The 12,790-nt window shown below is 40.5% G+C and overlaps 1 protein-coding gene across 1 annotated transcript in view; it reads right to left on the bottom strand.

The window, feature by feature from the left end:
- LOC149141023 (putative phospholipid hydroperoxide glutathione peroxidase) overlaps positions 1-12,475 on the bottom strand; it is a 43,063-nt gene extending 30,588 nt beyond the window's left edge. Inside the window, exons 1-2 of the mRNA XM_089446599.1 lie at positions 12,109-12,475; positions 11,863-11,939 (exon numbers count right to left, since the gene is read on the bottom strand). Coding sequence (XP_089302725.1) covers positions 11,863-11,939; positions 12,109-12,390 — 359 coding nt within the window. The 5' untranslated portion in view covers positions 12,391-12,475. The remainder of the gene's footprint in view (positions 1-11,862; positions 11,940-12,108) is intronic.
- Positions 12,476-12,790: the final 315 nt, after the last annotated feature.

Genomic DNA, 12,790 nt, shown 5'->3' with positions numbered 1-12,790 from the left:
CTTGAGAGTATCTAGGTCCTTCATTTCTTCTATAGCACTTACTTTGGAGTCAAATCTGTCTGGGAGAGATCTTAAGACCTTTTGAACAATAGTGCTTTCTTCAATGTTTTCTTCCAATCCTTTAAGAGAATTGACCACTTCAGCTACTCGGAGAAAGTATGATGCAATATCTTCTTCATCATCCATTTTCAGACTTTCAAATTGCCTTCTATGAGTTTGAAGCTTTGCCTTCTTAACTTTGGAGTCCCCATCGTATAAGCTAACTAATTTATCCCATACTTCTTTCGCTGAGTCACAATTCACGACTTTGTAAATTCAGAATCAGTGATTCCACTAGTGATGGAATTTAATGCTTTTGCATTTGCAATGTAAGCTTTCCTTTCGTCTTGATCTGTTGGAAGAGTGGAAGGAGTTGTGTACTCATTTAAAACCGAATGCCAAACTTTAAGTCCAAGGGACATTAAGTAGTAGGACATTCTTTTTTTCCAAAAACCAAAATTTGTCCCATCGAACAAAGGAGGTCTTCCTGACACTTCTTGATTTCTCATTGTGACTAAGAATCCTTCTTCTCGTTGTTAGGCTAATATGAAGAAGCTGGCTCTGATACCAATTGTTAGAAATACTGAGAGGGGGGGGTTGAATCAGTATTCATTTTCAATTGTTATTTTTATCAATTAAATCCTTTATATTTAGAACACAAAATGAGCAACAGGAATAAATGTTTTTATTAATATAATCTTTACAATAAATCAAGTACAATGTATATAGGGCTTCAACCAGTTGCCAAGCACCAACTTGGACTTTTTGTGAGGCTCCAACCTCCAAGGCACCAACCTTGGATTTAGGAGCACCAACTCCCAGGACACCAATCCTTCCAATTCTGAGGCACCAACCCTAAGGGCTCCAACCCTCTGCTATATATTGTCTGGATATGTTTGGTAGTAATTCTCTGCTCCTAACCCTGCTAGACCTATGACTTACTTCTGTCCTCCTGCTTACTTTTCTCTCACTCGATCTTCGGCTTCTTTTGTACCTTCATCGTCTACCAAACCTTTAGCTTCTCGACCTTTCGACTTCTTTCATTCGCTTGACCTTTCGGCTTCCTCCGTTCCTTCAAGTTCATGAACTGTTACCTCTTCTCTGTGATAGATGCCCGAGATACGTTACCCATATGGAGATCCAATGTGCCACGTCATTCCTTTAATCGCAATCACAACTTCTGAAGGTCTTTTACAAGTCGTGCCCATAACATACTCTGTCCTCCGATATCAACATCATCGATCTTCACATATCAACATAGTTAAAACCATATAATGGGTGGTCCCACCTGCCACATCATCACCTTAATCGCAATCGCAACTTCCGGAGGTCTTCTCATAACATAGTCGATCCCCCTACTGCCGACGGAGCGGATGTAATATGATCTTAAGCAGTTGTTAATAAACTTGTCGGGTCCACAACCTTATCGCAATCGGCGGTTTACCATCGTTACATTTCTTCAAGACTTGCGATATGCGACGGATGCGATATTCCAATAAGCTTCTTTTGATAACTCAATCGGGTCCACAACTTTATCACAAACGATGGTTTTAACATGTCATCCCTTTTGAACTTTGCAATTCAACGGATGCGATATTACATTAAGTTATGTCATAGTGGTGCAGTCGGGTCCACCATAATATCGCAATCGCAGTTTTTACTGTGACATCCATTTATGAATTGCGATATGAAAGTTCTGATACAGCGGATGCGATATTACAATAGGGCATGTTATAATGGAGCAATCGGGTCCGTAATAATATCGCGATTGGAGGTTTTAACGTGACAAGGTTTTAAACACTTGTGGTATGGCAGATGCGATATTTCTTTAAGATGTATTATAATGGTGCAGCAGGTCCACAATGTTATCTCAATCGATGGTTTGCGGGACTTCGACTGGCACATGGATTAAAAACCGGCCTTAACCCCCACAGTTGACCGTGATCTAAGGGTTGACTATGAGATCAACGGCTAGGATTGAGTGCGGGACTTCAGCCATGATCAAGGAAGTCCATACTTTCCTACCCCCGCTCTTCCGATATGTTAACTCCTCTGATACTCTGCAATACTCCTCCAATATGTTAACTCCTTTGATATTTCTCCAGTATTTCATGCGATATTACTGTTAACTCCTCCATTAACACTGTTTATGCACCTCCGCCGATGTGTTCCTCTTTGCTTCTCGTGGCTTCCAATGACCTCTTCCGATAGCTCTTCTTTGACTGCTCTTGTTCTTGACTTCCATTGGCTTCCAATGTCTTTCCAATGACTTCCCTGATGGCTTTGCTCCTTGGCTTCTTGCTCCTATTTCTTCACGGATCTACTCTGCTTCTCCTTGGCTTCATATCATCATTTAGTATCCTCGAATATTGCCATATTGACATCAATGACAATCTATATCAACACATATATTCAAGCTCATTTTGACCTAACTTTAACACAATCACTTCTCTTTTGAAAGACAAAACTTTGGCAATTGTACCCCAAGATTTTGATGGGGCTGCTAAAGGTAAATCTAGCAGGTGTTTGTTGAGGGAGGAAATAATAAGAAACCACAATAGCCAAGAACTAGAATCCTATTTAGTTGGGCTAGGAGAGAAACAATCAGGCAACTAAGGCCAATGTTATGCTTATATCAAGTGTAATTGCAAACAAACTAGGTGATAGAAGACTGGAAGCTGCAGTGCCTACTAAAAGAGGGTAGGTCTTTGTTACCTATCAAAAAGTGGGTAACCCATATGAAAAAACTTTTCTCCTCCTTGGACAACCAGCCAACCAACAGTCCTTTTTCTCTCTCCTAGATGGCTAGGGCAGCTGCTAGGGTTTCAAGGGCAGATTTATGCATAAAAGTGAAGTTTGAGTGGATATTTATGGCTCATAATTTAGGAAGTGCATCTATAAATTGTTTGAAGGCAAAATATAGCAAAGTCTATACCTCCTAAATAGGTTTGACATCAATCCCTTTCTTGTTGTTTATGCATAGCTAACAACCACAGAAATAATTTCCCAAGTCTAATACTAATCTCTATTGGAAGATATTGATCCTTTGTTGTTGAACACCATTCTAAGATCTTTTCTTCGGCTGCTATATGACATTGAATGCCTCATCATTGCATATCTTCCAATCCCTTAAATATAGCAGCCTATTTAGTGGGCTAGGCATAGAGTCTTTAAACCCTAGTATAGACAATCTAGGTTATCTTAGGCCTTGTCGATACTCTGCCCAATGATAGACCATTTATTCATCGTGAGCCATAACATTAGAATGTCTTTTCTAGGTGATTTAGAAAAGCCTCCCTTGTGGTCTAATTCCACTAAAAAGCAAGAGAAAGGTTGTTGAGGCAACAATGGAAACCCTTTCTTTTGATGCCATAATGTCTGGCCTCGCGTAGTGAGGCTTTGCATCAAGATTGCTAGATTTTGCAGGAACATGTTTGGCGTCATTGTCGAGGAGGGGTTGAGTCCACCTCCTCCTTCAATAAGATTTTGATGAGAGTATCTCAAAGTCTATGATAGAAACTCTCATCTTGCAACTCCTACAATCGAATCCCCTTTCCTATCCCCTCGGAATTGATCAACAGGATCCACTCCTCCTAAAAAGAAAAGAATTGATCGTAAGACCATTGCCTCTTGATCTTTCCCCGTAATTTCCCTTTCCCTTATAGTTAGCAATCTCTTTGGTAGTTCTTTCACCTCAAATACAATGGCCAAGTCGTGGCTTAATGTTGCATTCAAACCCTTGGATGTGAGTGGCTTCCCTGTCCTCACAAGCTACCTGAGAAGTATTTAGATTGGTTGCCTAAATTCAATGGGATTGATGTAATCACAGCTGAAAAACATATGCATAGATTTTATTGGGTTGTTAGTGGAAGACTAATTGAAGAAGAGGATATTGTCATGATGTTGTTTGCCTTTCCTGGGAAGGAATTGCTAGGGATAGGTACCTAAATTAGACTATAGGGAGCCTTAAGAACTAGGACCAACTCCATGAAGCATTCAACAAGAGATCAACCACCGTGAAGGAAGGCATGCAACTCTTAGCTAAATTACAAGGTGCTAAGAAAATTGGAAATGAATGCGTCAAGGATTTCAAACAAATATTTGACAAATTGCTCAAAGAAGTTCCTAATCTGTACAACCTATGGATCAAACTGTCCTTGACCTACATATAGAAGCCTTCCCTAGACATATGTCTTATGCCTTAAAGGATAAGGGCCCTCGAAACCTTGCTCAAGCCAAAGCTTTCATTGGTACCATTGAACCCAATTTAAGCACATCTAAGATTGACATTCCTTCATATCCCAAGGCCAAAGTAGATGTCCCATCTAAGCCAAGTGTCCAAATTGACTCCACCTTGCAAGCTTTTGCTCAAAAGTTTGATAAGATCACCAATGAACTAATACAATGGCAGATGGCCATGATGAACAAATTGAAAATCTTAGATAGGAAAAGAGGGTCCTATCAGAACAATTGGGTACTCTCCCAAGCCCCAATTCAACAATGATAGGGCTCCCTAGAAGAAATGCCAATAGTGGAAATAGCCCTTTACATCTAAATGTGCCTAACACCCTTGCCCCTACAAGCATGGTTAATCAAGAGGGATTTCATTGGTGCCAAACTTGTAATGAATCTCATAGTGCGGAGTGTCCCTATAATCAAGTTCAAGAGGAGGATAGTCCAGAGCACTTAAATATGATTGATGATCCTGCGCCTTTCACTACTCTGCATGATGAATCCCCTATCCCTTTCTCAAAAACGACATGAAGGGTCCATTGAAGAACCAGATAAAGAACGTGATGAGCCTATTAATGTTTCTGAAGTTGGGGGTGGATTCAAAGAATAGTGAGCCCAACCACCATAAAGTAGGTAGTAGTAATAACCTTGTTAAACCACCTTTCCCACCTAAGACTAATCCTAAGCCAAACTCTTCCAATGCAAATAATAGAGTATCATTAGATGTAGAGTCTAGACTTGGTGAATGTCTTGTTAAAAGTGAATATGCCTATCCCACTCTTGGAACTTGCCAAGCTTGAACCCCAAAGGGGTCAAGTCAAGAAAATCCTCAACTTGGATAGAGAGTTTGAGGACCCTCCCATTATATTACAAAACATGTATAGTGGTCGAAGAAGTGGAGGGGCATGAACCTTTCCTATTGTACCTAGTAATCAATAACCATATATTGCACAATAGTATGGTGCCTTTGCAAATGTTATGCCTTTAAGAGTCATGAATCAATTGGAAATGCAAATTATTGGGCCTTACAGGAATGTGTGTGCCTTTGATTCAAAGTCCATACTGATGCATGGTTTAATCAAAGATGGGCCATGCTCTTGTCAAGAAAATGGTTTGCATCCATTGGTGAGCAGTTACAAATGGATCAATCATATGCTACAATGCCCACCACTTATGGGAAACCATTTATTCTATATCGAGAACCACATATCGTTGAGCATGTGGAGGACATTGATCCTTTCCCTTTCCCTAAGTATCCTAGCAAGACCCGACATAACACAACTCCTTTAAACCTGCAAGTGGGTTGGAAATACTTTGAACCAAAGATCCTTGAAAGCCCTAAGCCATTTGAGGAAGTAGAAGGAAATGTTTGTCAAGTAAAGTCAATACCTTCCTCCAAAAGTAAAGACAAACATACCAAAATAATAATAAAAAAGCAATGGGTCCAACAGCAAAGAAAAGATTTCCTAGTTGGAGAGCTAGTACTTGTGGATGGTAACCCTTTTCCTTTTAAGGTCCATAGTAAATTAGGGCTAGGTTACTTTTACATAGCCAACCTTGGTGAGCCCTTATCATCCCTCGTACAAGAAAAGTGCCTTACCTCTTTTAGTGGAACCTGATGCATTGATGATTCGATAATTGCATTGCATTTGTGTGTCTTGTGTTATTTTGTGTACATCCTATATTTCATATCGTTCATGTTGATGCGTATGAATAGTAGTTGGATGCATTATTTTAGCTAACATTTTGTTGTAGTGCCATTTTATCCTATATCACAAGGGAGACGATCATCACCCTGCTCAGTTGCTATCAGCAAGTTGTTGTGAGTGCAGAGATAACATCTATACAAAGCCCCGGGGATTGTTGGAGTTCTCACGCACTCCTCATTCAAGCACATAGATCATGCGCTCTACGATGAGCACATGTCTACGAGTTGGAGCCAAATGTTACCCACCAAAAATTGGGTAACCCACAGGAAAAAACTTTTCTCCTCCTTGGACAACCAACTACCCAGCAACCCTATATGATTAGCACATGACACAATGTCAGGATGCTCCCTTCTCGCTTTGGTCAGATTTCTATCTCCCACCTGACATTTCTTCTTGAAGGTGGGTCATCCATCAACATGTTCTTTAACCATTTTGTAATCATGTGCTTTCACTTAATGTTTCAGGCATAATAATATGGATCAAGGGGTGAACTTGAAGATTGACCGATCTTTGATTGTATTCTTGTTCCCTTACTTCACATGGGAGGTTAGTCTTTGACTCTAGTCTAGTGGGAACTTCTCTAAGGCCTTAAGGTTTTAGGAAGGACATTATTGGGGAGGCTCTAATCATAATAGCATGCCCATGACTCTATTCCATACTTACCACTTTCCATCTTTACCATTATTCCATCTCCATTCTTTGCATTGGTGGTCATTATTCATGGAGAATGGCACCTTCTCATCCTCATCCTTGAGGTTGGGCCAAAAAGCTTTGCCCCAAAGGTTGATGCAACCAAAAGAAAGGTAAAAGTATTGAAGGCGAAGCATACCTTAATCAACTAAGAGATTGAAAAGGTCCTTTTGGGTTGAAGCAAGCAACACATGCATAGTACTCAAGGGTTGATGATTACCTACTGAGTTTGGGTTTCACCAAGAGTGTTGTACATCATAACCTTCATTATTTATACAATAAATCTAATTTGCTTGTCTTGGTCCTGTGTGTAGATGATATGATCCTTACAGGCAACTTTGAGAAGTTCATGTATGGTGAAACAGTGCAAGAACAAACTAGATAGTGAATTTGATATGAAGAACATATGCCTTATGCATTAATTTCTATGTCTAGTGGTTTGTCAAGGTATAAGTTAGGTCTTCCTTGAACATGAGAAATACATAGTAGAGATACTGAAGAGATTTTGAATGTTGGATTGCAAACCCTTGGCGACTCGTATGGTTCCAAATCTGAATTTTTATGTTGATTTAGCTTCATATTTGGTAGATCCTTCTTTGTATTGGTAGTTGATTGGTTCCCTGATATATCTTGTGAATAACAGGCCTAACATATGTTTTGCAGTGAATACTTGGAACATGTTCATGGTTGAACTCAAGCAGACTCATTGGAAAATTGCTAACCATGTGGATACTTGAAGGGCACAGTTAATTGTGGCTTGAAGTATGTGGGAGATGATGAGTTGGTGTTGCATGCTTTTTCTGATTCTAACTAAGTGCATAATGCAAGTTCTTGTTTCAATTTGGGCACAAGTGCAATTTCCAACAGTAGGAAGCAGGCATCAATTGCACTCAGTTCAGTAGAGGTAGAGTATATTGCAGCCTCTTCTACTAGTTGTGAGGCCACATGGCTTTGCAAGCTAATCAGAGAGTTGACCAATTGGATGTTGGAGCCTATATTTGTTTACTATGACAATCAAAGTTGCAACAAAATCTCTAACAATCCAGTGTTTCGTAATTGCTCCAAGCACATCGATTTCCAGTACCATTTCCTCAGACAATAAGAGCACAAGACAGCAACAACCCTTGATTACATTCCTTCAGATTTTCAGGAGGCAAACATTTTGACCAAGCCCCTAGCTAAGGGGAAGTTTGAGAAGTTGAGGAAAAGGATTGGTCTGGTGGAGAACACCTTCATTGCAAGAGAGAGTGCTAGTTTTACCCATTGCTCAAAATATATTCTCCTTCAGCAGTGAGGAGCAAATTTAGCATAACAGTCTTCAGCAGATTTGATTTCCAACCCTGAAATCAGTGCTAGATTAATTGTTGTTTGTGTGGAAGTGTAGTTAATGGAGGTGCAGCAGTTAATAAAGTTTTTGTGGTTAAGGCACATGCATGGACCATCTTCAGCAGTCTTTGTTATCTTTCGAATCAACATCGTATTTAGATTTGTTTTTCTTCAACTTAGAAGAAGTTCCAGATTTAGGAAGATGGGTGCTTTTCCAGATACAGTAGGGGGTTAGGCACACTGCTTGTGCATGTGGCAATCTTATCCACACGGGTCAGGCATATTATCCTGGACACCTAGGCTTAAGCTTTTACCTCATTTATGTTGTTTTTCCACGATACTAGGTCTAGGATAGAATCTTAAATCACTAAAGCTACCAAACAAAGTATCACAACAAGTTTACTTTGCACGGCAAAATATAAACAGCAGTAAATCTACAAGTGCACAAAATATACACAACTTTTTACACGATAAGTACAATAACCCAATCTTTGTTATATAAATCCAACTGAATAATACAACATTCTAGCAGTCTAGGGCTCCCGCACCAGGGATAATGACCCTCAAATATCCACTAGTACAAGAATACAAGATACAAGATAGACTGATGGTATAGCTGATGTAGGGCGCGATCAAAGCTTCTTCTTTGTCGTATCCTGTACACTGCAGGTCCTTCGCTTCCATTCTGCAACACTGCCTCTATCAATGCACCAACTCCTTTAGGCCACTGAACTCGGTCTCCACAATTTGCCCTCTAGCTGATCATAAGTCCATCTATCATCAACACACAGGGTCTTCACGCTCACTAGTTGCTCCTTCGTCCTTCAAGGCAACAACACTTTGAGACTTATGCCCACTGCTGCTCCTCAGCTCTTTTGGGACTTGTCCTCCCACTATAGTCTACCTGCATTGCTCCAACGAAGACTAACATAGGGCAGGAGAGTTGCCACCTATCATCATCCCATGTCACTTCTCCAACAATGAACTCAGGCTACAAAAAGCTACTCTGGCTGGCCAAACCTTGAGCTCTAATCTGCCTCTTCTTGTAGTCACCTTAGTCCATCAAGTTGCCACTTAGGCTTTCAAACTTCACCCTTCTTTAGTTGTCAAACTCCTTCTTGGCAAGTTGATCTAGGGCTACTCTTGAGCACCTACTTGTTGCCCTCCACCAACCTTAAGGTGCCCAATACCACTATCCAAATGGACTCCCATCCACCTAGCAACAATTCAACATAAAACCAACAACAACAAACCTCAAATTTGGTGTCACTATGTTGTAGGTTAGGCTGATTAGTTAGGGCATGATAATAGTCCACATCAACCCTTTCTAACCCCTACAAATTGTCTCCTAACAGCTGTGTCCTTCCCTCTTCTCATGTCTGAGTTGCACTGCTTCACAAAACAGGGTCTCAGCCCTCCTTTGAGCTGCCCAAACAAGGTTGCGGACACTTGTACTGTACTCCTACAGCTACCCTGCAGCTCTTCAACATAGGGAAAACCAGCCCTTAACACTTCACAAGACACACCCAGGTTTGTCACTTCAGGTTGTGGCCTTCCTCTGTTCCCATTCGGACCTGCCAAGACACACAAAAAGACCACAAACAGTCCTCCAAACTCACTCGACCTCCTTCTTCTAGAACTGTCGCTGCCTCAGAAGTTGATTTGCAATGAAATGTTGCACTTGGGATTTTGAGAAATGCCTCCCAACTCACCTTATATTTATACAAAACATAAGGCTCCAACGAACGGCCTTCTATGGGCTTGCCAACCTGTCATAAGGCCTCTCTAAGGCTAGCCAACCTCATCTTTCCTCGTGCAAACCCAACAGCAACAAAGAAAAATTAATATCTCAGGTTCTAGTGCTCGGATTTCGATGATTTTCGCTGCCCCTTTCTCCTCTAAAGGTCCTCTAACACTTCCATGTGTCAAATAATTGAGATACTTTGTGGTTCCACACCCACCAATTTGGGTTGAAAGCCCACACCTTGGGTTCCAAGCCCACAAAGCACTTTTGCGGTGTTCCAACCTCCAAACCCCGAGCCCTAGGGCTAGGAGTACCTCCCAAGCTACCAAAAATCAACAATTTAGGGAGGCGCACCGTTGGAGGCAACCACCTTCATTGTAACCCTAGTTCTCCTAGTCTATAAAGGAGAAAATGGGTAGTTCACTGGAATGGCTAGACAGATAGAGACTTGAGTGACTTGCATTGTAATTTCTTCCTTCAGGCTAACATAAGGTGGTGTGTGAATGAAAGCTGCAAATTGAATTCGCTGTTAATATTCTCAGACTTATCTGTTTGCAGATCTAGTATTCCATATGTGTTGTTTTCATAAGCTAATCAATTTTTCAACTTCCTAGATTAGGGTTTTGTTTTAGGAGTGCAGCCCCGTTTACCATGTCATGAAAATTTAACAAGGATTGTTCAAGTAAAGTTGGAACTTAAGACCTTGGACATTCCAGATCCTGCAAGACCGTTTTTGTGCTTGTCCAAAAAATGAGGGAAAGGGAGAGGTCAATTCTGTTGGGTGCTGGACAAGATTTCCATCAGCTGGGTACAGGATTCACTGCACAACACAGTCTGCCTTTTAGCATTGTTGCGTGATTCTTTTTGGAACCATCAAGAAGTATCTGGACTTGTCGGGAAGACCTAGAAGCTTTTACAATTATAGAATCATTAAATATGAGTAGTGGAAGCAAAATTGAAGGAATGCATGCAAGGACGACAGAAATCATGCATCCACTTAGGCATGTTAACTAAATCAATCTCTTTATATGAAAACCTTTACACATAAACATGCAGTTATCGTGGGTAAACAGAAGATGTTGGACGTACCCATTCGCAGAGGTCTAGAACTGAATTTAAAGCCTTCTTGCAGATATGTTTGTTTCTTAGCTCTGTCGGTGGGCTATTCTCCTTGGATCTACAAACTATTCATGTTTTCTCAAAGAAAAATGAAAACCGTAACAGATTCAATTAACGGATGGCGATGAAAATATGCGAATGCTGAGGTTTCTCCTTATTTAAGTTTAAACCATCTACCAGTGCTGTCACTGGACGCTAGGTTAGATAGTAAATGAGGGCGTTTTGTACCTCTACTAAGGTTCAAATACCCAGAAACATATTTCACCCCTCCTGGTCCACCTCACCCATGCAAACGGGATTTCTCAAGCGAGTGGTCTTGAAGTGCGACTTTTTAGAAAGTTTTCAGGTTTATTTTTCGATCTAATTTGTCAACCTATATAATTTGTCTAAAATCTGGCAGGATTACATGCAAACTGGATTTCTCAAGAGAGTGGTTTTATGTGCGATTTTTTAGAAAGTTTTACAGTTCATTTTCTGATCTAATTTGTCAACCAATATAATTTGTCTATAATTTGTCTAAAATCCGGCGGGATTCATTGAAAAGACAAGTTTGAGAGGTGAACTCTTCACAATGGAAGTGTCCCAGGGTTTTTGAGGGTGCTAAATCCATATATGGAATCAAAAAACAAGTTTAAACTACACAAATCAAGATTTAGCCACAAAAATTTTGGCCGGATTCCAACAAAAAACCACCAAAACACTCCAAAAAGTCACACTCAAAAACTACTTTGCAAGAATACATACTATTCTACCATTTGGTACAAGTGTCCATCGACTTTGCTAGAATACCATTACGTGCAGCGATCTTTCTATTGTGTAGTGTGTTGTCAGCGTGCTACATTGCAATGTAATATTCCTTAAATGGGGAGGAGAAGGGCAGCTTTGCACAGTGAGAATAGGAGACATCTTGTCCAAAAATAACAATTTGACTAACAAACTCATTAACTAAAAAAAACAATCTACAGGGCAAAGTGGCCCCTAATTTAATGTTGGAAGGGATACCATTTAGAAGCAACGTTGACTACCAACAGAACCTTCCCCTTGTACTTGCTAAGAGGCACCTCTTTCTCGTCAATATCCTGCACTAACCCTCCTCATGTAAGTCCAGCGCCATTTCCAGCAGAAATTCGTTGAAAGTAAAGTGTTTAACTTATCTTATGATAACAATGTTTGTGCAGTGACACTAAATCTCCATTTTCAATAAGAAAAAAACAGCAATGAAAGATTCGCAATTGGAAAAATACGGACCTTGACGGTAAAATCATGGATGCTTTTCTCCGTCACTGCTGCCGCAAACGCATGGCCTGGCGCTCTGACAGGCTCCAACTGAATCCTTGCAACATTCAGTGATTTAAGTGAAAAAACATCGCCAAACAGTTCGGATTTTCGCAACCCATGGGCGGTTTGAACCACGAGGCGTGCCTGGACGGGGAATCCATAAGACGGGGAGTTTGATCTAATGGGATTGGTGTTGAAAAACGAGGCAATTGACGAGTTGCAGGCTATAGATGCTGCGAAAGGGGATGCCATGAGTTCTAGTGTGGATTTGGCAAACCGAGTGTGAGATGAATATGACTTAGTATACACAGTAACAGGTTCAAAGTAAGCCACATTAGCCGAAAAATGGCATGGATATACAATCGACGAAATTTCCAGATGTCTTGTAACAAAATAGAGAGACCACCCAAATTATAAAATTTTAAAACGATAAAGATCGTGTAAGTAAATTTGGTTTAAGCCATCCCATCAAGCTTTTTTAGTGGGTGGAGTGAAAGCTTAAAAAAAAAAATCACAATTTTCTTCCAAAAATTTCAACCGTAAAAGTCTACCTTCATTTTTAAAATGCAACACTGTTTCACATGCAAGGGTCCAGTAGTGTCATTTGTTATCAGTCCCCTCCCCACCTCCGGTAGCATAGTGTTTGGTTGAC

Source organism: Pinus tabuliformis, chromosome X, assembly GCF_031772625.1.
Source record: "Pinus tabuliformis cultivar Carrire ecotype Pingquan chromosome X, CPIR1, whole genome shotgun sequence".
In the NCBI taxonomy this organism is placed as follows: domain Eukaryota; kingdom Viridiplantae; phylum Streptophyta; class Pinopsida; order Pinales; family Pinaceae; genus Pinus; species Pinus tabuliformis.
This window is presented reverse-complemented; position numbering and strand designations above follow the sequence as displayed.